This window comes from Sparassis crispa (assembly GCF_003851025.1).
Source record: "Sparassis crispa DNA, contig_000004F, whole genome shotgun sequence".
NCBI classification, from domain to species: Eukaryota; Fungi; Basidiomycota; class Agaricomycetes; order Polyporales; family Sparassidaceae; genus Sparassis; species Sparassis crispa.
This window is the reverse complement of record NW_020939751.1, coordinates 1,035,946-1,061,263: the sequence shown is the minus strand read 5'-3', so window position 1 is coordinate 1,061,263 and position 25,318 is coordinate 1,035,946. Positions and strand designations below refer to the sequence as shown.

Genomic DNA, 25,318 nt, shown 5'->3' with positions numbered 1-25,318 from the left:
TTCCGCCACCCAGCGTTATTCTACGTTCCACGACTCATGCAATTTTTTCACTGAGGTTGATAGTAGGTGTATCTTTCCGTACCGTAACGATACTGTCTCTTCTATGACCGATAAATACTGTGGAGAAATGACCTTAGGTTCACGCCGTGTGACGTGTGACAGACCAATTTATTTTAGTTCACGATTCACACTTTAGCCTTTGTGACAGTTTAAATTCTATGGGATTTCAGCGCTCATATGCTCAAGTGTGACTGTGACAAGCCCGATAGGTTCACTTAACGGGGTAGTGATGCGTGGGGTGAAGCTAATAGTAAACCGAAGGTTCTTTCGCCGCAGTAGACGGTGAGAACACGCAACAGGGAATCAGATAAGTCACGACTCTCGGGCACAGTAACTGTAGTCTCGCTGGAGAAAGGTGCGGAGTCTCACCTTGAACTGCCGCACGCATGCAAACTTAGACTTCTGTGAGCACGCAGAGATACGAGTCTGAGAAAATGAAGGCCCCGTTAAGCCCACTACCTGCTCCCGAATTTCCAAAGCGTGCCTCATCAAGTGCACTGTGGTCCTGGCAGCTGCAGAGATGTCTTGGTTGCTGTGGCAGCAACCAGGTGGAATCTTCCACTCCCAGGACAGCCTGTGCGCATTTGGGCTAGTCGACGCAAATTTGCTTGGGCCGACGATAATTTGTCTCAATGCGCGATTACACGCGCAAGTTCAATCCGATCCGTCCTATTGCAATTGCACCTACGAGTGGCGATTCCCGCATAGCAAATGAGATGGCCGAGATGACCGAGAAAATCCACCCGCAGCACCATCGGTGATATCCTTGAATTCAGCGTTCAAAGGTAGACCCAATGGACGACGCACCTCGAACATTGTGCGCACTAGGCCGATGCAGGACGGCAAGGTTCTAAGATGGGCAGATCATGCTAATCGACGCAAATATCCGTTGATGTCCACCGGTCACAAGACCTTCGCAGGCAGAGCGGCATGATGTTGTACTCCACTTACCTGTACAATATGGTGCACGAGTGCAGATCCCTCAAGGGGTGTGATGTAGGCCCTGTCACTCGTTGCGATAAGAAAATAATTGCGAGGCGCACGGCATTCCGATCCTTGCGAAATGACCTCATACTCTTGTCCGGCTCACCAGTAATAATTTATCATGGCCGGTTCTCGAGAAGTTTAGTCATTCACTATAGACGGGAGGTTGTGATGATGCATTCAAAACGCAATGCAACCACTTTCGCTAGCAAACGCAAGTAAATATGTAGCGCCAGAGGTAACGAAAGAGAAGCACTGACATTAAACAACTATGTACGCCCTGAGACAATATCCTAGCTTGGCACGACCAGCGCCCCATTCGGTCCGCCCATCTGCTGGCACACCTGCAGCGCATGCTCGTGGAATACGTCGTGAAGGCCTTCGGATCGCCCTGGCAGGAGGAGGTGGGGGAGCATCCGCGTATGGAACAGCCTATGGGCGACTGAGCCGCCCTGCGAAACAAACACACCGCATCCCAAGTCAATTCCCGCTTCGAGAGTGACCCAACAGAGAGAAAGCGGACACGTACGAACTGATGAAATACACCCCCCACGACCGCCTCCACCGCCGTCCCGTGCACCTTGTACATCCCAACGCTTCGCGATGCCTCCGAGCCGAGGCGGCCCAGCACGTCCCGCACGTTCTCGCGCTGCACTGCCGCCATAGAGAGTGGCCCGGTGTGCACAGGCGTCCACCTCAGCACCCGGCCGAGCTCCCAGTGCGGTGCGACGAATTCTCCGAGCATGTACGTATTGATCGCGCGCGCGGCAATCAGTTCGTACTCATGTACGGGCTGCAGCGCGGGCGAGCCATGCAGGAAGAGAAGAAGGTACGACTGCAGCACTCGTCTGCCTGTTGCATAGCACAATCGTTGAGTTTGCCATAGACTCGGGAACGGATGACAAAAACGGACCTATGAAGCTCAACCGCGCGTTATGTCTCTGGACCGCTTCAGGGTGACTCGAGTGCGTTAGTATCCGCGCCGCAAGGTCTGGGGGGAACTTGAGGGGCGGAAACAGTTCGTTAAGGTGCTCCTCGAGCTCTTCTATCGACGCACTGGCCGTCCCGGGTGATGCAGCGCCCCGCGGTTGCACAAACCCATGGCTGCCTGATGCAGGCGTATTTGAGCTGTGCTGCTGGACATCTGAGAACGCACGCGCTTGAACTTTCTGGCAAATGACTGCACGCAGATGTTTAGAAATGGGTGTGGATGCACCGAAAGTACGCGTACGTGATGGTGCTCGCCGACATTGTGATGCACGAAGCCGGTGGACGGGCAGGACGTGTCCTAGCCTTTTCGACATGACGCACAGGTCACCAACTACTGCGACAGAAAAGACCTCTCCGTTGGAGCTAGATGGAAGTAAATGCGTAGCTTCTATATGTTATGAATCTCTCCGGGAAACATACAACATACAGCGGGAGGTTTTGCCAGAAGTACAGTCACGCTCAATTTGGAAGGTGCTGAAAATTCCCACGCCTATCCTACACAGTGAGTACAGAAAACACAGGCACCGTACTTCGACTATCTGATGAAAGCCTTCGGTCGGCTGCAGTATGGAAGGCAGGCTTACTCGATACAAGGCAGACGGGATTGACAAAAAAACCTGTCACACCATAAATTGTACCTACCTACCTACACTGAACTTCGCCGAATCGTCGTAGTATGGCCAGATCGATATCAAGTGGTTCGAACCGGATTAAAACCGGGATAGGTCCCCACGAATGGATCGGATTCAGAGAAAGCTGCTGTCATTTACAATCCTGCAAGGGGGAGTTTAATAGTTATTCGAGAATCAGATTCAACGCATCCATGGAAGGGCACACCTGCAGCAGATCGTTTACCACCTGATATCCGTCTGCGGCAACCTGTCGATGCACACGCTGAGTTCCCACTCACTCACACGCTTCGCCCACCGATACATCTTCACAGCTCGCGGTGTACCCCTTGGACCGAGCATCTCATTCCTAAATTCCGAGAAGGTACCAGGATCGCTCGAGTTTATGAAATAAACCTCAAACGAGCGCTGCCGGTCGTAGATCATATAGTGGCCCTGGGGTCCAACCTGCAGCTTCACGAGAAACGTCTTCGTGTCGTGGATGTTGGGCGGCGGGGTCTCGGCGTCGATCTTACGCACATTGCCCAGTTTGCCATCGTCGCGGAAGTTGAACCGGTTGAAGGTGTAGGCGTACATGCCCTCGCAGCCGGGCACACAGTTGGCGAAGCGGATCGTGCGCCAGGTGCCGCCCTTGAGCGAGCGGCAAGTTTGCTTGTGTTCCGGCCAGTGCGCAAGCTGGCACTCTGCGCATGTGTGTATTCATCAGTATGGAGAATCGAAATATCTGTCAAAGGAAGCTTACCGCGTCCGCAATACGCGACCGACAAGCACTGGGTGCACCGACTTGTCGTTTTGTCCCCGCAGACGACGCACCCGGTATCAGCGTTGAGCTTACCAAGGTCTTCGAACGCAAGCGGGCCGACAGGTAGCACGAAAGAAAGTTTGAAGCTCTGCTCCATTGCCTCTCTGCTGGGTTTAAATCCTGGCGACAGATGCTTGGCGTTCATGGTAAGCAATCTGAGGAGAATCTTCTGCTCCAGCTCTGTTGCCTTGATATTCATCAGCCCCTTGAATCCAGGCTTTTTCCTCTGCGCTTGCACCCACTGAAGACCCTGAGCTACGTTATTCCTGGTGAACGGTTGATAGAGCAGGACGATAATAGGGGTTTTTGAGCCCAGCTGATGCACGGACAAAAACTGATGCATCATTAGGTAAATACGAGCGCAGAAAGACGGCGCAAAAAACCCACCCTAATATTGATGGCGCATGACCGGCTATCCGTATCTTGGACAACACAACACTTGAATCCCTCGTCGCACAACTTCCCTATGGTCATCAGCGTCTGCCGCAGGTCAATCATGGGGTTGACATAGAGATCGACCGCATTTTGTCTGCCAAAGATGCGAGCGGTCTCGTTCGCGAATGCTTCGTCGAAGTTACCTTTTGTGAACGCAGCCTGCAGGGAGTAATCGTTCCCTCCCTTGGGATTAAATGGCGGCCACGCAGGGATAGTCGTGGGTTTGAGAGGAGGGTCCGGAATGACACTAGAGAAACATTGGGAAGCGTTGAGTGCTTGTTTCAGACGCTTCTCCAATGCATCGTCTGGAAGTTTCGTCGCCGGTGGAAGGTCGACACCCATCGAAGACAAAACTCTTAAAATCTCCGTTCTGGTGAAAGGATCCATTGATCGGAAGAGTTGATGCAACTGTGCGCTTTCAAACGTATGCGTCAAAGAAACGGAGTCGAGGGGGTTCGGGCTCTAGAAAAAGTGTCAATAATAAGCAACGCAGCTAGTATGAAAAACTAGGGTTCGCACTTTCACTGATGCCGAATGAACTCACGCCATAACCAATGACAGTGAGTAGCAGACCTCAGAACGGCTGAGTCTTGGCACAGGGGCCATCTTATCACGCTCAACGCGAGTTGTCACCAGAAAGTCACAGTGTGACATAACGCGTCGTAGTCGCTGCATCCGTCGTGCTGAATCAACGTTAATCAACGCTCAATTCAGGTTCGTTCCAAGTAACAAAATGTGCACCGAAGACGCACAAAGACGCACCGCCCCACACAGCGATATTCCGTAAGAATTACTCAGAAGTGTTTCAATTCTGAGTCACGATATCCTGACAATCATCTCAAAGGAATTCTTGGGTACCTGACGCGAAGTAGATTTAATACCTCTCGCACTCAGACACTGTAGCTACGGGTTCTAGCGAAAACAACTGCGAAGCAAACTCAAGCATCCCTCTTCTTGAACAAACCTACCTTGAGTGGCATCTCCGCTTTAATGCCCTCCTTGCCAACAGTGGGATAACGAACGGTAGCCATGTTCCACACGATCGGCTTGTCGGTCAGGTTGAATGTGAATTGAGGCAGTAGGACAGCCAAAACAACCTCTGCATAAGGAAACGCATCAACTCTCTTTACGCAGGATGGAAACACGCAGTACTCACTCATCTCCATTTCGGAGAACTTGAAGCCACTGTCAAGCACTTTCAATCAGCACGAGAACTTCGCGCCTTCCATTTAACACTTACATGCACGCTCTGCTGCCACCCAAAAAGGTCATGCTGGAGAACAAACGTTTTCAGCGGCATTCCAGCGGTCTTCTGACGTGTCATTACATACAGGTTTGAGAAGACCCCAGGAATGCGCGCTTCAGTCACAGCGGTGGGAAGAGGCGAGAGCCATCGCTCGGGCTTCCACTCGAGTGCATCTTCTCCCCATAGCGCCTTGTTGAGGTTGCTTCCCGCAATACCGACGAAGAGTCTGGTGCCCTCGGGGATGGGTATCTCGCTCATCATCTCGCCGTTGATACCCCGGATCGGTTCAGACAGCGGTAACACTATGTCCTTGCGCGCTCTGTGATGAGCATCTTAGATAAATGTGGTTTAACTGCATACGGACTCCACCTACTGACGAGGCATGATTGGCACCGTAGGATATCTTTGTCCGCAGTGTCGCATCAGAATAATTCTGCAGAAGAAGACATGACTTACACTCGCAACGTCTCCCGACAAACCGCATCCAGATATGGGAGCTGCATCAACTGGTCGTAGGAAAACGGTTCATCGCCTTGGCCTGCCTTCAGGAGCTCCTGGCGCAGTTTGTCCTGGACGTCATGATGCTGCGCGAGAAGTTGCAAAATTTGAGCGAGGGTGTTGGATGTGGTGTCCGTAGCCGCGAAGGTCAATGTTCTGAAAAACATTTGTTCGTCAATTTGGCCACAATGCTATCCTAGCACTACATGGAAGTTCGCACGCACGACATCTGAGCCACCAGCTCTTCTTCCGGCAGTCTGTCCTCTTCTGACTTTGCCGCAATATTTGCCTTCACTGCAGATCCGGTTAGCAAACTGACATACACAGGTTATACAGACATACTGAGGATACTCATGACATCCTTGCCTTCGCCTACCTGCCGAGAGACGGCGGCATCGCCCTCTTGGAGAGCAGCCTTCTTCGCGTAGAATATTTCGCGCGATCTCCTGTCCATGGTATCGATGATCGCCTTCAGCTTGTGCATCCGCCTGCTCGGCAGTATCTCCACCAGGCGCCTCCGAAATGATGGGGTACCGATGTGTGCAACGTAAGGTAGGGCGTAACGGAAGATACCCAGCCCGAACGACGTTGGCCTGGTTTGCAGAATATAACCCGGTATCTCAGTATACTAGAACTTGAAACCGGGTGAACTGCAGCTTACACGAGTGCCTTCAGTGCGTCGCCGTATGTGTCACCTATCTCTTTTGTGAGAGGATCAAAAGAATAGCCGAGGCCGCCTTGCCCAATGAGTTCGAGTGCAGCGCGTCCCATCCATCCCAGCATGTCTAGCTCTTGTGATCCGTCGGCTACACGAGCGGCCATCGCGGTGCCGAGCTGTTGTATACAGTGATGAATGAGAGATTATATGACCCTTATAACAGCGTACCCTGTTGGCCACTTCGTAGAAGATCGGCAGCATGTAGCGCATATGCACTATAGAAAAGACTGGGTTAAGCAGCTTTCTCTGTTTGCGATGAGTTTCACCTGCAAGTGATTAAGCCATAGACCAGTTGATTTTCCTAACTTAGCACGTCAACATACCCAATGTCGCTAGCAAACCAGGACCGAAAATCATATGACTAAAGCTAAACAACAGTCAATTCAAGAGTAACGAGATCAGGACCTGACTTAACGCACTGCAGGTTTGTAGACGTCTCCTCATAGATATGTTGATCCTTGACAATGATACTGTGCAACGCCTTTGGATCGTATACATAAAGTAGTGGATTCTAGTGACATGATGTGTATCTCAGTCCTGGCCTGCAGTCAAAGGCAGACCCACTTACACCGAGGAATCCCTTGAAGTTCACGACAGGGCCATAATTTTGGGCCACATCAAGGTGGAAATCCCAACTGTGCCGGTTCACAAACTCAGAGAGATTACCTTGCAGTACAGCACGTGAGTAGACTCCAGCAACAGCATTCAAAGGGACTCACCTGTCCAAAAGTGCTTTGCTGGAGGTCCCGGTAAATTGTCCAACGGAGATTTGGCAATGTACCATCGTATATAATTGCGCCAGAATGCCCATATAACTCCACATATCGAAAAACTGCCGAGTATAGAAGAAAACATTGTGATCAGCGTCTCAAAACAAAAGGTTTAGCGTAGCAGCTGCAGAGGCCAGTTGAACTTGAACAGGCCCCCATCCTCATGCCCTTGTATAAGACCAATCGACCGCACGGCAAAAGACAGCCCAAGAAGCTGTGATGAGATAAAACTATCTCGTAAATTCAGCACGGGGGCCGGTAACAGTTGCGGAGTTAGAGATAGAAGTCAAATATCTGTGTGAACCAAATGTCACGCTGTGAGTACGCTACCCGTCAGTGTGGAAAAGAAGGGATCGCCAGTTACGGAAGTCATCTCGCACCACAAATATCGACTTCAAACCTTGCTAAGATTATAAAGCACATGTAGCTCGTATAGGTCCCAGACGCCTGTAGCGATGACCCGGATTATATAGCACCCTGTAGAAGGTGCGTTGTACAGGAGACACGGCTAGCGTCGGCTAGAAAGTACTGCAGTCGCCGGACGCTGCAGCACTTAGGACGTGGTAGAAACCTATCTTTAGCGACACCATCATCGGTAACGTAGTACGCGTCGCACCATGCATTTGACAAGCCAAACGCCCGTACGTTCTGGGTTGAGCGAGATAGCTGGTCATTTGATAAAATGACTACAGGTGGCCATGCCGCATTGTATATCGTGGAAGGGCGAATAGCCAGAGGCACAGTTGACCTGAGTGGTCTGCTGCTCGCCGATCAGTAAAGGCTGTGCATAGATGAATCACTGCGCACCTCTCCGAAGTAGTTGACTCTGATGTATTTGAAAGTCTTGCATAGCAAATGAGAGCCAGGAGGAAACATTAGCATGAAGAACTTTCCCCATCGGCGGATGTGTAATTAGAACAACAAAGGCGAGACCGAACAAGATACTCAGACGGGAGATACACTACATTATCTTAGCCTTCTACGTGTGTGTGTAGAGGGGGTTAGTTATACTGAAGGCTACCCTTATTTCCTGAGCATTCTTGCGTATCCGTTGGAGCGTCGCCGGTTCGTATAGAGGATTTTGGAAGCCTATATTCATGCCAAGGGTTGCCATATTCAAATTTCGAAAACGGGTTCCGCACCTCAACTGGCCCATGAGAAGAAACCGAAACAGCATCTCTCCAGGGAGGGAAAATTTTCACTGATGTACTTGGCGCAGGGTTCGGTGCATGTGCGCCGTGTTGAAGGCGTTGGTCCGCCTTTGTCATGCTGGAACCGCGTTCAACGCGATTTGTCACAGTAGGTCACGATGTGACGCAACGCGTTCCACTCACTCGTTTCCCGCAGATCAGTCTCACTCTTAGCAATGTTTAGCTGGCGTCATTTTATGAAAGAAAGAAGTGAGCAAACTCATGTTGTAATCATCACCGTGTCACTCACATACACGCAATACTCAAGATACACTGATGGATACGCGAATAACAATACAAATAATAGAACTCATCACCACTTGACGTCGGTCTGCAGCTCCCGGTCCACACAGACACTCAGCTCGAAATCACTCACGCGCTTCACCCACCGGTACATCTTCAGTCCTTGGTGTCCACCCCTGGGGCCTTACATCCCCCTCTTCATCTCGCCGAACAAGCCGGGATCCGTTGGCTCCATGAAGAACACCTCAAACGTCGGTTGGCGGTCATATATCAGGAATTGCATGACCTGCATCGGGTCAAGCCCGATCTGCAGGGAAGCCTTCAAGCCGTGACAGTTCGGGTGCGGTATTGTGTTATCGAGCTACGGATGCGTGCTGCTGCCCTCTCGGAAATTAAACCTATTAGTCCTGTAATAGTTGCCCGTGTCATCCCGGAGGTAAAGGGAGGCCGGGAATGATGTTGACAAAGCGAATGGTGCGCCATGTCGCGTCCCTGAGAGAGTGACATGTGTCCTTGTGGTCGGGCCGTGGGCACGCTGGCACGCTACTGAACTTATTCTCAGCATAACTGGGTAGTACAATGCATATGCGATACAGGCCCTGCCACAATATGAGATAGACATGTATTGAGCGCAGCGGCTGGCCGTCTTTCCTCCACACAGCACACGGCCTGTGTCAGCGTTCAATTTCCCAAGGTCTTCGAAGGTGAGCGGTCCGCTGGGGAGCAACAACGACACGGCGAAATATCTTTCAATGGGATCCTTCCTCTGGCGAAAATCAGGGGAGAGATGCTTGGAGTTCATATCGAGCAGCTTCATCATCAGCCTCAACACCACGTCCGTCGCCTGGATCTTGCACATCTCGCGCTGCGACGCAGGACCCCCGCGAATCAACTAAGAGCTCCGATCCCGGCGACGACATTTCTCGGGGGTGGCCAACCACCCAGTTTCGGGGGTTTGCACACAACCTGGCGGCGGGTCGGCCGTTTTCGGGGGTATGTGGGATCGAACATTCGGCCACCTAGAATTACGTTCGACAGCCTGCGGAACAAAAATTTCGCTTCCTGCGCAAAACCCAAGCTTTTGTGAGCCAAATTACAACAACTTTCCTCCCAAACCACCACATATGGCTAAACTTTATGCCCATCCTCCGAAACCTGAGACGTGCGCCAGCCAACCTCAGTTTTCGGGGGTTCTGGACCTAACCTCAGGTTTGGCGGGTCACATTTCGGGGGTGTTTTGCACTCAACTTTCGACGTCTTTTTCGCCATTTTCGGGGGTCGGAGATCTAACATTCTGCCTCCGGCGGCCCATTTTTCGGGGATGGGTGCATCGGAGCTCTCAGTGGATTCGCGGGGGTCCTTGCGACGCCTTCCTGTATTGTGCTCGCACCCATGCTAATCCCGGTTGAGGATTCTCCCCTGTCATGCAATGGTACAGCAGGACGATGAGCGGGGTCCCGCTGTCCAGCCAATGCACAGAGAGTAGTTGGGAGTGGTCAGACTAACACCGAGAAATTACTGGCGTAGTATACACACCCTGATCGCGATGGCGCATTTCTCGCCCTTCTCTTAGATGGCACACCACAAATTTCCCTTGTCCCAGTTCTTGGCCAGCGTCATTAGTGTTTGCCGCAGAAACCACAGGGGCTTCGCTTCCCGCGCATGAGTGCGTCAATACACAGAGATTTCTCAGACGGATCCGCGCGCCTGATTGCCTTGAACACGGAGTGACTGTCCTCTGGCATAGGATTTGGCCAAGTCGGAATATTTTTCGGATTAATTGGCGGATTCGGGACGAGATCAGTGAGAGCCTGCGCAGAGTTCATGGTTTGCTTCAGTCGCTTTGTGCAAAGCATCCACTTCGTTTCTGCTGGGAGATCAGTACGCATAGAAGACAGTACTTCGAGCATATTTGATCTGTTCAAGGGCTCCATGATAATACAGAATTAATGTTAGACATGAATGAGAAAATGTACATAGCTAATCCTTGCGCTGTTCCATGGGACAGACGTACTCGTGTAATGTATGCCATGGTACGTTCTCTACTTAGTGACTCGCCCCTCAGGCCTCAACCCTCTTCAACGCACCGTGCATGAGCCGTATCGTCCCCACAATGACTTGAATGGACTCGATCATGATCGATGTATAGATAGCTCGGGATCTGCAGGTTCGTCTTTTGCAGTTCGATTTTGCTATCATCCTGTCCCATCATGTCTATCCCACCTTCCGGCACCCAACGCGCTGTACGCTGGTATCCCCCGGCCTATGATATCCGAGTGGAGACCGTGCCCATCCCCCAGTCAGTCTCCGCACGGCGAGCGCGACGAGGGTGCTCACCCCCCGTCCGTACAGAATCTTGGAGCCCGATGATGCGATTGTTATGATCAAGGTAGAACTCACCGCCCGTACGCCAAAATGCGCTGATTCTGGGTACAGCTCGCAGGTCTGTGCGGGAGCGATCTGCACATCTATCGCGGGCACGAGGATGTCGATGCAGAGTGCGTGCCGTCAGTCCCACGCGCACCGAAGGCTCCCTGATCCATTTGAACACCAGCCTGACCTGCGGGCACGAGCTGATCGGTGAAGTCGTCGCGCTCGGCGCGAGCTTCCATCCCGGGGCGACTGACAGACCCGAGCTGTACTCGACTCTGCGCGTGGGCGACAAGGTCGTCTCGCCGTTCACGGTATCTTGCGGCGAGTGCCAGTACGTGGACAGCCTGCTCTTGCTACCCCGTCTCACATCTACCAACTCCGCACAGTTTCTGCCGCATAGGCTTCACTTGCCGCTGCATCCACTCCACCCTCTTCGGCATCCCCAAGCTTCCCGGTGGTCAGGCGCAGTACACACGCATCCCGAAGGCCGGCGGGACCCTATTCAGTCTCAGCGCACTCGCTGCACAGGGGAAGGTCGACGCCACGAGCGTATCAGACAGCTCGCTCCTACTGCTCGCGGACATCCTGCCTACAGGCATATTCGCCGCCCTGCAGGCTCTGCAGCACCCCAAGATCTTGCCGGTGCTCACGGGCAGAGCGTACCCCACCAGTGGGTTCATACCTGACAGTGCGATCAGCGGACAAGGTGCCACGACGCTGCAGAGAGCGGACCGCGTCTTGACCATCGCTGTGGTGGGTTTGGGGCCGGTCGGCGTGGTAAGACGGCTTTGTAGTATTTTCGTGCGGGTAGATCGGATTCTGAAGACGCTGATAGTGCGCCACGGTCAGTCTGCTCGACATGTTGGCGACGATCGGCGTTCAACAAGGGCTGGAGTACAATGTTGTAGCGATTGACCCGAACGAGTCGCGGCGGCGCAAGGTGGAGGCGGTGTATGCTGCGATCGACACGACGAGCAAAGGCTCAGGAAGTTTCACCGTCGCGTCCATCGACGAGGGCAAGCAAATGGTCCAGAAAAACTCAAACGGTGCGGGCGCGAATGCCGTTCTGGAGGTGGTGCACGATTCCTGAAATTCCTTCGGACGAGAAACTCAGTCTATCGTTGACGGCAGGTCGTAGGCAACAACAGTGCACTGAAGCTCGCGTACGAGCTCGTGCGCCCGTTCGGGCTCATCAGCTCCGTCGGCGTGCACCAGGAGCCGCCGATCCCTTTCACGGGGCGCGAGGTGTACGACAAGAACGTATCGTTCGACTTTGGCCGTTGTCCAGTGCGCGCGATGTTCCCCCTAGCCCTCGAGATTCTCCTCAAGCGTCAGGACGTGTTTGGCGCCGTTGGAGAAGAGGCGAGCCTAGTGGAAAAGATCGTCGGATTCGACGAGGCGAAGGAGAGCTACGAGCTGTTTGATAAGGGGGAGTGCGGGAAGGTCTTATTCAATCCGTGGCTCTGAAGGCTGGTATGTATGTACAAGTGTATGAGCTTCAGTCATCTGAATCATGAACACGAGTCACTTTGCCGGTTGACGTCCGCACATGGCTTTACACCTTTGACATGTTCTGTCAGTGAGGTTCATAGCGATTCGGACTCGGAGATATTATGTCATGGGGACGCGATCCGAGGATCGTATACAGTAGTAAACATTGAGTTGCCGCCGGCCGTAACGACTCGTGAGAATCCACCTCTGAGCCGCCGCTCGAAGACAAGTTGACGTTGACCTGCGGCAGAATGCCTAATGGCGGTATCAAAGTCTCTCCTTGATGCGCTCGGACTATCGATGCAGCTGCTTCATCTTCTCCGACGATAGCGAAAAGGTATAAGAAGTCCCCCGTGTTTCCACCAAAGGTCAGTCCCCTCGCACATCTACTTAGTACCTGCATCATGACTTCCATCTCTCACCTCCCCAAGACCTACGAAGCGGGTAAGTCATTCCAAATAGCAGAGCACCCACAGGCTAATTGTTTTCCGACAGCGAGCTGCCCCGCCCCAAACGGTGCCTGGCAAATCGTCACGAAGGAGACGCGAGAGCCTGCGCCAAACGAGGTCGTCATCCGCGTGCACGCGTCGGGCATCTGCAACTCCGACCACTTTGTCAAGGACGGAACCTGGCCTGGCCTACAGTACCCCCGCATCCCGGGTCATGAGGTCATTGGCCGCATCGCCGCCGTGGGCGCCGCCATCGCGGACGCGGACGCAGCGGAGGGCGAAGGCGCGCGATTCAGAGTCGGCGCTCTCGTCGGCGTGGGCTGGAACGGGGGGTATTGCGGGCGGTGCGACTTCTGTAGGAAGGGTGACTTCGCAGTATGCAGGAAGGGCGGCGTCACGGGCTTCACGTTCGACGGCGGGCACGCCCAATACATGTATGCGCCGGAGTCGGGTGCATATTTCGGGCTATGCATCTAGAGAGTTTGCTAATACGGTTGCGCGCACAGCGGTTGTGAGCATCGCCGAGGAGGCGCTCCAGAAGGCGTCGTATGCGGAACTGGCCCCCCTCTTTTGCGGCGGCGTCACCGTGTTCGACGCCATTCGGACCACGCCATTTACCCCGGGCGACATTTGCGTGGTTCAAGGAATTGGAGGGCTCGGGCATCTCGCCATCCAGTACGCCGCGAAGCTGGGATTGAAGGTGTGTAAGCCATGATGCTGTCTTCACATTCAATTGACTATCTGCGCAGGTGTATGCTGTGTCCTCCGGACACGCGAAGCGCGCTCTCGCGCTCTCCATCGGCGCGCACGAGTACATCGATTCGAGCACAACGAACGCGGTCGAGCGCCTCCAGGCAGTCGGCGGTGCGCGTGTCATCATTTGCACCGCGCCCCGCGCGAAGCACATCAACGAGATCATCCCAGCCTTGGGGAGAAGTGGGACGGTCACGCTAGTTTCCGCTGCTACCGACGCACCAATCGAGGTGTGGAACCTCTTCTTGAACATGAACCGCGCGAGCATCCGCGGGTGGTCGTGTGGCTGCGCGTCGGACATGGAGCACTGTGTGAAGTTCTCGACTCTTTCTGGTGAGTGGAATAAGCGTCTGGTTATCATTACCTTTGTGGTTGTCGCTGATCCTGGCCGGGTGCAGACATTAAGTCGATTGTTAAGGAATACAGTCTTGAGGAGTTCGCCGTTGCGTACGAAGGGGTCGTTTCAAACGAGGCACGCTTCCGCAATGTCATTGTGTTTCCGTAGGAGGCAAAGTGACCGTAACAATGTTTTTGGCTTCTTATTATAATTAGTTACTGCACGTGTAGTGACGTCGACGGCATAGCGCGCTCGAGCAATGTGGTTACCTGATCCGGCAAATTTCAGAGCGCACGAAGAGCTAACGTTTTAGTGGACTAGTCAGTTATCACCTGAACACTAGCAAGCTCCCTGAGAAGATAACTGTGGCCTAGTGTAGGGATACTGACCGTCAGGCCTTTCAAGCTGTGTTGATTATTTCTGGGGAGCACTCTTCTGCGTTGACATCGTTGGCTGTGTACGAATTCTTCCTTGATTCTCGACAGAGCACCGGATCAACCCCAGTGAAAAACGCATATTCCAAGAACGAACCAAGACGCACCAGATCGCGGCTTGACTTGGACTATCGCAAGCGGTCGAACCAGATCTCACCTGGTCGAACACGTGCGAGACATCCTGTGATTTGACGCGTCGATCCTGTACCATGTCCCGTCTGAATTGCACTTTGCTCGACGTAAGGCCGCCATCTGTCGAATTTTGCCTGCACGCGTGTCTCAATTAGCTATATACTATATGTTGTACTTGTGCCCAGTGTACTTGCACTTATATCATCTGTTTGCACCCACGCCGAGCTCATCATGTGACAGAGACATGGACGCGTCACCGTACTCATGTCGCCACCACGTCTGCGCTCTTGTCCTCCTGCATCCAGTCGCTCTGACCTCCAGAGCACGATGCTTATTATACCGGCCGATTACTCTCACTCAAGCTCATCCAACAGCTCCATGAGAGCACCCACCCCTCGCGTACTAAAGACACCGCCGCGGGCGAAGACGATGCAGTGGTAAGCTCGAGCTTCAAGAAGCCCATCGTCAAGGCACCGCCGAAAGCGTGCACACTGCAAGCTCGAGACACCGATTTTATATGCGGCCGAAGACACCGTCGAGAAGTGGCTCAACAGCCTTCTCTGCCTCAATGTGACGGTCATGCCACGCTCGAGTGCGCACAGCTGCCCGCACCCCGCACAGTGCGAACTGTTCTACATCTCATTCCCTGTCTAATCTCGCAGCAGTTCCGGGAGAACAAGTTTGCACTGCTTTCTGGTGCACGCGTGGTGCGCATTGCGACACATCCGGACTATGTGAATGTGTGTTCGTCTTCCTGACTGTAATCCTCTGATGTGCCCCTATTGACGAGGTACGGCGACAGTTTCTGTGTCAGGCATCCAGGCACCTGAAATGTCCTTAAATTTACTTATCAGATGGTCGAGAGACCCCCTCTGGTGTACTTGCAGCGTTGCTGCTGATTACGGTAGTAAGTACTGCCTACGTGCAAGTGTGGATCATGTTATGCTAATCTTCCGATAAGAAGGCGATCCGATACTATCCACATTCGTTGAGATCCCCATGATCTTTCCATCTGCGCCTTCAATTGGGGGGCACTGACTAGCCCCTCAATCTCAAGCGGCTGGGCGCGGTACGCGTGCCGCATTCCAGGCTCCAAAGCCAAACGAAGACATCCGAGCAGTCCCGTCCACGCGCCGCATTCGCCGATTCGCGACCCTGGCGCGCACGATAGACATGACCCGCATCGAGAAGTTGAGAAGTGGGGGGATGGGGCAAGTTAGGATGACCAGGTGAGTACAAGGATGTGGATGCGGACACGGCACGTCGACTTCTGGCGCATATACCGGGAAATCCGGGGTCAGAGGATCGATATTTGGGCGCGCGGGCGGGGGGCACATGGACCGAGCGAGGACCGAGCGCACCGAGGCGATCGTCTCGCACTGCGAGAGGTTCGTTTGCGGCGTCCAAAACCCCCCGCCCCCTGTAGCAGGCTCCGCGGTCACACATCTCTCTTCCGACGACCCCGACTAACGAGCTCGCCGGGCCTTTATGCACACTTCGAGCGCGAGAAGCCGTCTGGACGACCTCGACTATCCAGTCAGCCTGAGCGTGAACAGCTGCGCTTGCACTGACTTTGTAGCGGACCTCTCTACCTTATCTCATTCTTTATCTATGCTATGACACATATTCACTAACTCTACTTATATTACAGGTGTTGGGCAGCATCCAGGTGTGAAAACGGGGACGACGGCGAACACAGGGAGTGCGGATGTGTGCGGTTGCGCGCCAGTGCGCGGGTGCGTGCGCGGGCAGGGGGATGGGCGCGCGCGTGCGTGCAGGGGTGCGTAGGTGCAGGGGTGCGTAGGTGCGAGGGCGGGGGTACGGGCAGGAGCGGGGGCGGGGGCGGGAACGGGGGCGGGGGCGCAGGCAGGGGTGGGAGCGGGGGCGGGGGTGTGAGCGGGGGCGGGGGTGTGAGCGGGGGCGGGGGTGTGAGCGGAGCAGGTCGAAGTAGATCGCGTGATGTCGCAGGAGCTCGCACGACGGCGAGGGTGCTCACACGACGTCGAGTGTAGTCACAGTGTATTAAATCACGACAATACAATTATTATACAGCAGCTTAATATTCGACTAGATGCGAAATGCCTCGACTCTCCCGCTTGGCACTGTGCTAGCCTGCAACCACATTTGATTGGGCTCGCGCAAGATCGCATATAGTCCAAATTTTCGCGGCTGGTCGCAGCTGGTCACAGCCACGACCTCGTGCGACTTGCTGCGATCTCACAATATGCGTTTTCCACTGGGGATCAACCTCGACAACATGGAGCCTCTCTCTAGAATTGACACCTTGTCTGTGCTGTCTTCCATGGGAATCGAGCTTCCCGCTACGACGAAGCTCCCAGACGAGGCGCTGGAGAAACGCCTTGAGCAAGCCCTCAACGCGGCCCAGTCTCTGGCCAAAGTCATACCAAAAGTTCCGCTCCACATTGCATCTGTCCCATCATGGCCTTCCTGTACTTCCGGGGTGGACGAGACTCGCTCTGTGCACGATGCAATCAGGCGCGGCAACTTCGGCGAGGCGGGCGCGTGTATGCGTGCGCGCTCTGTGGGCGCGGAGAACGCGGTCGACCTTTATGTGAACCCAATCCTGGACCTTCGTCAGACCCTCATGTGCATCGCAAAGCTCTGGGATGACGGATACAGGTGCTGCGTGGTGAAGGACCCAGAGGGCCAGACGTTCGCCATCAATATCAGGGTATATGCACGTTACTTGCAGTGATAAATGACGTCTAAACGCACAGAACCAGATGCTCTCGGTTCAGCGGATTGATTCCAAGACGCCCCTCCTCGTCATGTTGTACCAGTCCTTCGCCCAGAACAACCGGTCCCCCGGCCTGCAGTGGGTCCAAGAGCGCATGCAAGAGTCTGATGCTGGCACAATAAGCCTGATTCACGCGAACGAGCTCGAAGGCAAGCTCTTGCTCCAGCTCCTTGCCATGAACGCCAAGCATCTACCGCCGGACTTCCAGCCCCACAGGCACGCCGTTGAGCGTGACTTCAAGGTATCCTTCTTGATCCCGGTTGGCCCGCTCTCTTTCGAAGATCTCGGGAAGTTCAACGCAGACACTGGGTGTGTGCTCTGTGGCGAGAAGACGACGAGCCGGTGCTCGCAATGCTTGTCGGTCTTGTATTGCGGACAGGGTAGGTCGTAGACAGGCCATGATTGGTTCTCCTCATCCACATATCTTTCATAGCCTGCCAGCGCGCCCACTGGGCGGAACACAAGCCCACCTGCCGGTCGCTGCGCGGTGGTACGTGGCGCACGGTCCGCTTCGTGAACAGTATGCCCGGGTTCGAGGGCCATTACAGCTACATCTTCAACCGCTTCAACTTCAACAATAAGTACACGGGGCTGCGGACGAACCACGAGAGATACCCACCCCCGAACGCCCACGGCGCGAAAGCGTTCCTTGTGAAGCTCCAGATCGGTCTCGCGAATCGTGACGCGTACATGATCTATGACAGGCAGCGGACGCTCGAGAGCTTCTTCCGCCAGGACCGCGATCTCGTACTGTTTGCGGAGATCAGGAGGGAGATGGATGGCCCCAGAGGAGGGCACGCCGGGTTCAAGATGTACCGCTGGGCGAAGCGTGTCAGTGATTGGGAACTGAGCATATGTTTGGACAAGGAGCCGCAGGCCGACGTCAAGTGGTGATATCAGGTATTGTCGTCGATTTGGTCTGGATCCTTGTGATGCTTATCTTGAAGTTTGTACAGGCATCGCCGGAAATTATGCACTTCGTGCTGAGGAAACCGTGAGCACGCGCGTTTACATCAGTCGTACTGAAGAGCTCGTCTTTCTGTATACCATGCGGACATGCGAAATGTAACATCGTCTCCCATCCTGCCGCCTGGGCAAGCAATTCTATTTGAGCCGGGCGAATGTTCGTCAGGTGCGTTCGGGTTGATCATACGCTTGGAGTGTCAGCCAAGAATCCGGGCAGTCAGGCTACTATGTTTCTCAGGGGGTTTAGCATTCAGCGGGTTAGCGTTCAACGTTACTGCCCACTTACTACCGTTTCAGCATTTTTCAGCGCGCGTACTTAGGTAATAGCAAGATGACTATAGCGTTCAGTCACGGTCCCGTGAACGTGACAGTTACTTGATCTGTGACAGCGATAGGCACTCGATTTGTGACTGTGACAGCTCGAGTTCCACCATTTGCTACTTGTTTGAGACCGCACTTTCGACTTGTTTCCGACTGTCCAGCAGCCATTTGCAAGGACCTTCCAATTCGAACTTGTATTGAGATCTCTATAGGAATATTGCGTACTGCATTCCTCTGGATCACAATCAGAACGTTAGCTATGTTTTCGAGGCGAGAGTTTACGCGTGGAATCTCACAGGAGTCTTGCAATTTACAGATATGCATATAGCTCTTCAGTAATATGGAGCCTCTCTCCAGAACCGAAATCTTGACGATCTTGTCTTCCATGGGAGTCGAGCTTCCACCGAGCACGAAGCTACCGGACGAAGCCCTTGAAACAGGCAATTAATGCCGCTCAATATCTCACTAAAGTCATTCCCGCTCCACCGCTCAATATCGCATCCGTGCCAGCATGGCCGCCGTATTCTCCGGATTCCCAGGTGGCCAACTCCGTGCATGATGCCGTTAGAAGGGACAATCTGGGTGAGGCCTTTGCGCTCGATAGAGCACGTACAGCAGGCAGAGAGAATGCATTCAACCTTTTTGGTAACGCGATTCAGGATGTACGCCAGACGCTTATGGTTATGGGCCGCATCTGGGATGACGGGTACAACTGGTGCGTCATTCAGGACCCAGAGGGCCAGAAGTTTCGGATTGCCGTGAGGGTATGGGCCTCAGCTCCTTTTGTGATGGTGACGCGCATCGACTGATGTGTCCCACGTTCAGATCAGCTCTGTGCACCAGATCGATTGGGAAACACCGGTTCTTGTCGTTCTGTATCGTTCTTTCCTCGCGGCGTCCACAGGAGTCGGTCCCCGCTGGGTCAGCGCCCAGACGAGACTGGGGCAGGGTGCAAAAGTAAATGCAACAGAATTGGAAGGAAAACTCCTACTTAAGATACTTGCTATGAATGCCAAACATCTTCCTGCAGACTTCAGTCCTATGAAGGGTGCTCTCGAGCAGGACTTCAAGGTTTCATTTTTGCTCCCTGTCGGTCCCCTCACATTCGAAGACCTGGGAAAGCTTAACGCAGACACTGGGTGTTTCGTGTGCGGCAAGAAAACCGCTAGTCTATGCGCTCAGTGCTTTTCCGTTTCGTACTGCGGGCAGGGTGCGCATTCCCGAATCATTATATTCAGCTTGATGATACGACAGAGATCATATTAGATTGCCAACGTGCACATTGGCCAGAGCACAAAGGCATGTGTCGCTCTGTCCGCGGCGGCACATGGCGCACCGTTCCCTTCGTAAACATAATGCCTGGTCACGAGGGCCATTCCATGTACATGTTGACGCGGCACAACTTCAAGGACAGCGAAGTCGCCTTGCGGAACCCAGACGAGACGCGCCCGCCGCCGAACATTCACGGCACAAAAATCTTCCTTGTAAAGCTGCAGATTGTAATACCCGCGCGCGATTTTCACATGGTCTATGATCGCCAGCGGTCGTTTGGCGAAGTGTACTTTCTCCGGACCAAAAGTCCGGAGGTATTTTCGGAGATGATAAGTGAGACAGAGGGTCCGAGAGGTGGCTTTGGGGGTTACAAGATGTATCGCTTGGCGAAGCGTGTAAGTGATTGGGAACTCAGTATTTGTTTGTATAGAGAGCCGCAGAGCGAGATAATGTGGTAGTGCCTCTCAGGTCAAGGTATGTATCATATGTACAGCCATGTTGTCTGCGCAATGCTTACCGACTGGAGTTGTCATTCAGATCTAACTTCTTTGTACTTTTAGTTCATACCACGGTCTTACAGCCACGGTTGTGTCGCTACGTCAATTTCCGTTCTGTATACTCCCGAAGTATCGTGGAAATATACAAGGATACGTTAATGTCAGCAACCATCTCTCGATTGGACGTCTTCCTGCTATACTTCGATCATTCCGATGCTCTAGCCCTTATAAAGTGGACATGCCAGCCTCTATCTGCCAGCGATCGCCCGAGCTGCCCTACGATCGTGCTCCGTAGATCGTCCAGCCGCGGAAGCCTCCGGTCAGCCTCACAGGTATATATGACTGCTCTCGCTCGCTGAACTCTTCATTCGCAAGTTACTTGCCAACATCACTCTCTTTACCTTCCCGCCCTCACGGCCCCACGTTCTTTTCTTAGCACGTCAGTTACCTCGTCACGATGAAGTCTTTTGGTATCCTCCTTGCCCTCGTTAGCGCGGCGATTGTTCTCGCTGCTCCGACGCCTACCGGTGAGGTCTTCACTTCGCTCTAGCGTCGTTGGACCCGTGGGACTCACCCGCTTGATGGCCTCGCCTACAGACACGAACATTCTGCAGTTCGCACTGTCGCTCGAGCTGCTGGAGAACAACTTCTATTCCACCGGGTTGGGCCAATTCGACGACCAGGCATTTGCGGAAGCCGGGTTCCCAGCGTGGGTGCGCGGCCGCTTCGAGCAGATCGGGGAGCATGAGGCGGAGCATGTGAGCTTCTTGCAGGCCGCGCTCGGATCTGCCGCTCCTCAGCCCTGCACTTACAACTTGTAAGACTTCGCTTCACGTGTACACCGGTTGAAGTCTCACATTACTCTCGGACGATGTCAGCCCCTACACGGATCCGAAGTCCTTCGCTGCGCTTGCGATGGCGCTCGAAGGTGTCGGCGCGTCTGCATACCTTGGCGCGGCTCAGTATATCTCCGACAAGAACACGCTGACTGCGGCTGGGGTACGTACTACTTGGTCTGAGCCTGCGTTGAGGCTAACTCGGTGTGAAGTCCATATTGGCTGTAGAGTCGCGACACGCTGGATGGATATCCTCCGCGGTGCTGAAACTCCAGCCATGGGATGGCTCTTTCGAGACGCCGCTGGGATTGAGCGGTGCCTTCTCGCTTGCCTGTGAGTACCTCTTAAGACCGCCGTTGAACTTGTCACACTCACGTATTCGCCAAACGCTCAGCGGAATTCATCGTCAGCTGCCCATCGACGAACCCCCCGCTTCCCATCTCGACCTTCCCAGCCCTCACTGTCTCCACGATGACACCAAGCGCCGGGTACATTATCGGTCTTACGTTCAGCAATCCCACCGGCGCATCGCCCACGTACCTCGCGTGGATGACAGGCCTCGACGTCGTCTTCACGAACATCGATGGGAGTGGCGTGACGACCGTCCCCTCTGGACTCTTCGGCACCGTCTACGTCGGTGTGGTCTCCAGCAACCAGCTGCCGCTCAGTGACGCTTCAATGGTGACGGGACTAGCGATCGTCGAGTTCCCATTTAACTCTACCATGGGGCGCATCACGGCTCCGTAGACGGATATGGTGCTGTGGCTCGTTCCTCGTGCTCGAAGATTGTCTCTGGACCTGGCTGCGCTGTATTTAGTCCTTCATCCTTGGCTTGTGGACGTCTGGCAATATCATCTCTCACATCACATCCCTGTGGCTACGTCTTCTTTGACATGCTGTGATGGGCATGCATTGCGTGACTTCCGCGCCAGAAAATGAAGTATTGAGAAGCGCTAAGCTTGATCATGGGCTTACCTTTCTTGTTTCGCGACAAGTCGTTCTTGGTCGTTTTTGGACGGCGATGATGAACATTGAACTGAAGGCTCCGCATCTGAGCCTTCGACTGGCCGTATCAGGCAGTTGTACTCTCACTCCCTCACTTTGTTGCACGGTGGTGCAGGTGAGTACCGTAGCTCATTCAAATCTCGTCATGATTTCTGTGAGCTCTACGTGGTTCTGTGATGGACACTTGAAGGACGCCAGAACCTTATGACCACCAATCGCGGCATAACCACGAGCTAACAACGTGGGCAAGAGGCGCCCGATACGACCAACTGACTGGTCGATGGCATCATGAGTCTCACTACCCTTGCTTTGGTACCTTCTCGCAGCATTCAGTTCTTCGAGATATTACTTTCTGCACGGATCCAATGATAGCGTCTTTCTCGTCCGAGAATCTACGTTGATCAATCAACACGTGTTGAGCACGCACGGATAAGGCTTTCCAGGCTGCCTACACGCGTTTTCAATGCACTCCTCTCCATATCGCGGGAGTAGGTTTGCACAGAGAAGCTAGCAATCTCTGTCTCGAGTACATACACCACTTGACTATGGCTATGTACCACGTTCACTCATCTCCCCGCCGCTCTGATCGCTACCGCAGGCGTCTGGTCTAAGCTGAGGCATGTTCACGACGACACGACTACTCGAAGAACAGGATCGGTGAGCGTGAACTGATGGCATGCATATGCACTTCTCATAGTGCATAGTATCCAGCTTGAAAGACTATCCCTTTCCCACCATGGACACTGTCGAGCCTTCCTCTTCCGCGAGTGATTCTCCTCCCTACCGGTCGAGGAGCCTCCGCTCGCATTCGCAGCAGTCTTCTGTGTCCCCCCCGCCACGCCCTAGCCGCAGTCGCGTCGACCGCGATCGCGATCGCGAGCGGGAGTACCTGGGCAGCCGGTCGAAGCTGTTTTCGCGTCTGATCTCCCGGGAGGAGCGCGACGCGAGCCGTCTACGTTCTGTCTTGGTGCGTACTACCGATCGGCTTGAGGAAGAGACTAGACGTGCGGACGAGGCTGAACGCCGGGTGCTCGATACCCTCCACAAGCTTCGTGCTGCGCGCGAAGAGACGATGATCGCCCAGGCTAGTGCAGCCCGTGCCAACGAGGAGCTCAGGTTGTATAGATCACGTTTGGATGAGGCCCAGCGAGAAATACATCGGGGGCAGCAAATAATTGATGACCTAGAACAGGCAAGGGTGGATGCTGAAGCGGAGGCGGCGAGAGCGAGGACTATAGCCAGGAGGTTTAGAGAAGAGCATCTTGTTGCCAAGGCGCTGGAGGAAGGTAGAAGACAAGGATATCAAGAAGGCTTTTCCCGTGGGAAGGACCTTGCCAGCTATGAGAAGCGGACGAGTGAGAGAGCTGATCAGAGACGATATACCCGACAGAAGCCCATTGAGTCAATCTCAGAGGAGGATGACGTTGAAGACGATGGGCAGTATTCTCGCAGGTCTTTAATTGTCGCCCCAGTGGCTCGTACACCTATGCAGCCATCTTGGCAAGCCCCGTCCCGGTTCGTTGATCTCTTTTGAAATTGTCTGTATTATTCACTTCTTCCCAGACAATCAAGCAGCCGAGCTTCGCGACGCAGTCCTCCTCGTCTCTCAGATATTGCTCCTATTACTTCATCAACTCCAGTTCGTTCAGTAATAACACCTCTGCGCACCCCTTCTCCTTCGCGTGTACATCTCAAGACACCAGACCCCACTCCCATACCGGATCCTAGCGTCACGCAGCCCCGAAGAGATACACCAATTACTCCCATTCCAATGAATCAGCCACCACCCTCTCCAGTTCACCCTGACTACGACATACCGCCAGATAACTGGATCCCCTACCTCAATGAACAGACCGGGATGTTCATTCCACCTCCACATGAGCTGAGCAGGCCGGTATCTCCTCACTCCCCCAGCCCCTCCCTCCCTGATCCTGCTGATCCCCCACGGGCAGCAGCTGTTGAGCAGCCTGTTCGTGCCCGAGACTATGCCTATTCTCAACCTGTCGAACGCCTTCCAGTGAGTCTCCCGGGTCACCATACAACTATGTCACCACAGTCCAGGACATCTACGAATATATCCCAATACGACATCGTCAACGCGCGGGGTGAGGGAGCTGCAGGCGGCCACAGAAATCCCCATGAAGCCCTTGCAGGGCTGCACCAAGTGATCGATGCCTCTATGGCATTTAACCCGGGGGTTGAGCGGTCGAAGACACCTGCGACCGCGCGGGAGGATGTACGTCGAGTTTAAGATATCTAATCTTCCTCCACAACTAACATGATATCTCGCCGTATGAAGCGACAGGCTTCGCCGCGTGGTTCACGGCATAGAGAAGACGGAAGGGCCAGGACGCCTGGACCGTCACCGGGTGGATCCCGAGATAGAGATGCTAACGAAAATCAGGGCTCAAGGAGCCCCCTAGAAAGGCTGTTCAAGCTACGATATCGCAATAGACGATCACCAGGCAGCAGTGGTGTTCCGGATATCTTTGTGGAGTCTCCTGTAAGCGTGAATAACTGTGATTTGGATTACTCTGACCTCCAGGTTGTTCCCAGTCAACGGGACCTAGTGCTTCGACATCACACGTCGGGCAGACTGCTGGTCAGGAGGGCTTCTTGAGCCCTGAATATACCCCTCGACCATTGTCGGCGCCCGAAGACATTGCCGTCCGTGACAGCACACCCGCCGATCAGAGACCTCTGCCTCCACTCCCCGAAATTGGGCTTACGTCCGCGGACATGGCGTTCCCACTCGATCAGCTCCCGCCTGGTTTCTTGGCGACTAGCTTTACACCTCAAGTTAAGCCGTCGGATATCCCTGCCCAGTACGAGCCTGAAATCACCAGTACGCCGCACCACCAGAGACCCCCGCGCACGCCTAGGTCGCTTTATGCGGAGGCACCCGTTCCGGCCGATGTCGTGTATCCGGACCCCCCAGGCAAGATCCGGTCGCCCCACACAGGCGCCGCGCGTCCACTCACACCGTCCGCAACGCCGTCTAGCCCGCCAGCCCGCAGCGGAAGCGGAAGCCAGTCCGGCGTGCTGTCTCCTCTGTCCCTCCGGCTGGGCTCCCCTCTCAGGCTATGATCTCGCCTATCTGTATTTCTCGGAGACCGTGTGTCTGCTGAC

The 25,318-nt window shown here is 54.1% G+C and overlaps 9 protein-coding genes across 9 annotated transcripts; 6 read left to right on the top strand and 3 right to left on the bottom strand.

The window, feature by feature from the left end:
- Positions 1-1,337: 1,337 nt before the first annotated feature.
- On the bottom strand, positions 1,338-2,348 carry SCP_0503630 (hypothetical protein; the record flags this gene model as incomplete). The annotated part of the gene is made up of 4 exons (XM_027758427.1): positions 1,338-1,496; positions 1,574-1,896; positions 1,958-2,224; positions 2,276-2,348. 4 exons carry the CDS (start codon positions 2,346-2,348, stop codon positions 1,338-1,340), a joined length of 822 nt encoding a protein of 273 aa, XP_027614228.1.
- A 537-nt stretch (positions 2,349-2,885) lies between these two features.
- Positions 2,886-4,242, bottom strand: SCP_0503620 (hypothetical protein; the record flags this gene model as incomplete). The annotated part of the gene is made up of 3 exons (XM_027758426.1): positions 2,886-3,346; positions 3,406-3,799; positions 3,853-4,242. The coding sequence occupies 3 exons, from the start codon at positions 4,240-4,242 to the stop codon at positions 2,886-2,888; spliced, it is 1,245 nt and encodes a 414-aa protein (XP_027614227.1).
- A 596-nt stretch (positions 4,243-4,838) lies between these two features.
- On the bottom strand, positions 4,839-7,217 carry SCP_0503610 (cytochrome P450 monooxygenase; the record flags this gene model as incomplete). Its single annotated transcript, XM_027758425.1, has 14 exons — positions 4,839-4,999; positions 5,057-5,085; positions 5,141-5,173; positions 5,232-5,465; positions 5,520-5,549; positions 5,603-5,800; positions 5,869-5,938; positions 5,987-6,237; positions 6,306-6,478; positions 6,531-6,628; positions 6,686-6,729; positions 6,782-6,873; positions 6,931-7,028; positions 7,082-7,217. 14 exons carry the CDS (start codon positions 7,215-7,217, stop codon positions 4,839-4,841), a joined length of 1,647 nt encoding a protein of 548 aa, XP_027614226.1.
- A 3,558-nt stretch (positions 7,218-10,775) lies between these two features.
- On the top strand, positions 10,776-12,405 carry SCP_0503600 (hypothetical protein; the record flags this gene model as incomplete). Its single annotated transcript, XM_027758424.1, has 7 exons — positions 10,776-10,864; positions 10,918-10,954; positions 11,002-11,063; positions 11,120-11,269; positions 11,325-11,715; positions 11,774-12,010; positions 12,070-12,405. 7 exons carry the CDS (start codon positions 10,776-10,778, stop codon positions 12,403-12,405), a joined length of 1,302 nt encoding a protein of 433 aa, XP_027614225.1.
- Positions 12,406-12,680: 275 nt separating this feature from the next.
- Positions 12,681-14,136, top strand: SCP_0503590 (Alcohol dehydrogenase patD; the record flags this gene model as incomplete). Its single annotated transcript, XM_027758423.1, has 7 exons — positions 12,681-12,693; positions 12,736-12,797; positions 12,861-12,873; positions 12,925-13,329; positions 13,385-13,578; positions 13,628-13,964; positions 14,030-14,136. The coding sequence occupies 7 exons, from the start codon at positions 12,681-12,683 to the stop codon at positions 14,134-14,136; spliced, it is 1,131 nt and encodes a 376-aa protein (XP_027614224.1).
- A 2,622-nt stretch (positions 14,137-16,758) lies between these two features.
- On the top strand, positions 16,759-18,186 carry SCP_0503580 (hypothetical protein; the record flags this gene model as incomplete). The annotated part of the gene is made up of 3 exons (XM_027758422.1): positions 16,759-17,226; positions 17,279-17,672; positions 17,726-18,186. 3 exons carry the CDS (start codon positions 16,759-16,761, stop codon positions 18,184-18,186), a joined length of 1,323 nt encoding a protein of 440 aa, XP_027614223.1.
- A 948-nt stretch (positions 18,187-19,134) lies between these two features.
- Positions 19,135-20,309, top strand: SCP_0503570 (hypothetical protein; the record flags this gene model as incomplete). The annotated part of the gene is made up of 4 exons (XM_027758421.1): positions 19,135-19,161; positions 19,239-19,343; positions 19,405-19,789; positions 19,846-20,309. 4 exons carry the CDS (start codon positions 19,135-19,137, stop codon positions 20,307-20,309), a joined length of 981 nt encoding a protein of 326 aa, XP_027614222.1.
- Positions 20,310-20,805: 496 nt separating this feature from the next.
- Positions 20,806-21,931, top strand: SCP_0503560 (hypothetical protein; the record flags this gene model as incomplete). The annotated part of the gene is made up of 5 exons (XM_027758420.1): positions 20,806-20,875; positions 20,946-21,165; positions 21,227-21,347; positions 21,397-21,517; positions 21,579-21,931. The coding sequence occupies 5 exons, from the start codon at positions 20,806-20,808 to the stop codon at positions 21,929-21,931; spliced, it is 885 nt and encodes a 294-aa protein (XP_027614221.1).
- An 877-nt stretch (positions 21,932-22,808) lies between these two features.
- SCP_0503550 (predicted protein) lies at positions 22,809-25,276 on the top strand (the record flags this gene model as incomplete). The annotated part of the gene is made up of 5 exons (XM_027758419.1): positions 22,809-22,846; positions 22,901-23,704; positions 23,753-24,425; positions 24,489-24,692; positions 24,746-25,276. The coding sequence occupies 5 exons, from the start codon at positions 22,809-22,811 to the stop codon at positions 25,274-25,276; spliced, it is 2,250 nt and encodes a 749-aa protein (XP_027614220.1).
- Positions 25,277-25,318: the final 42 nt, after the last annotated feature.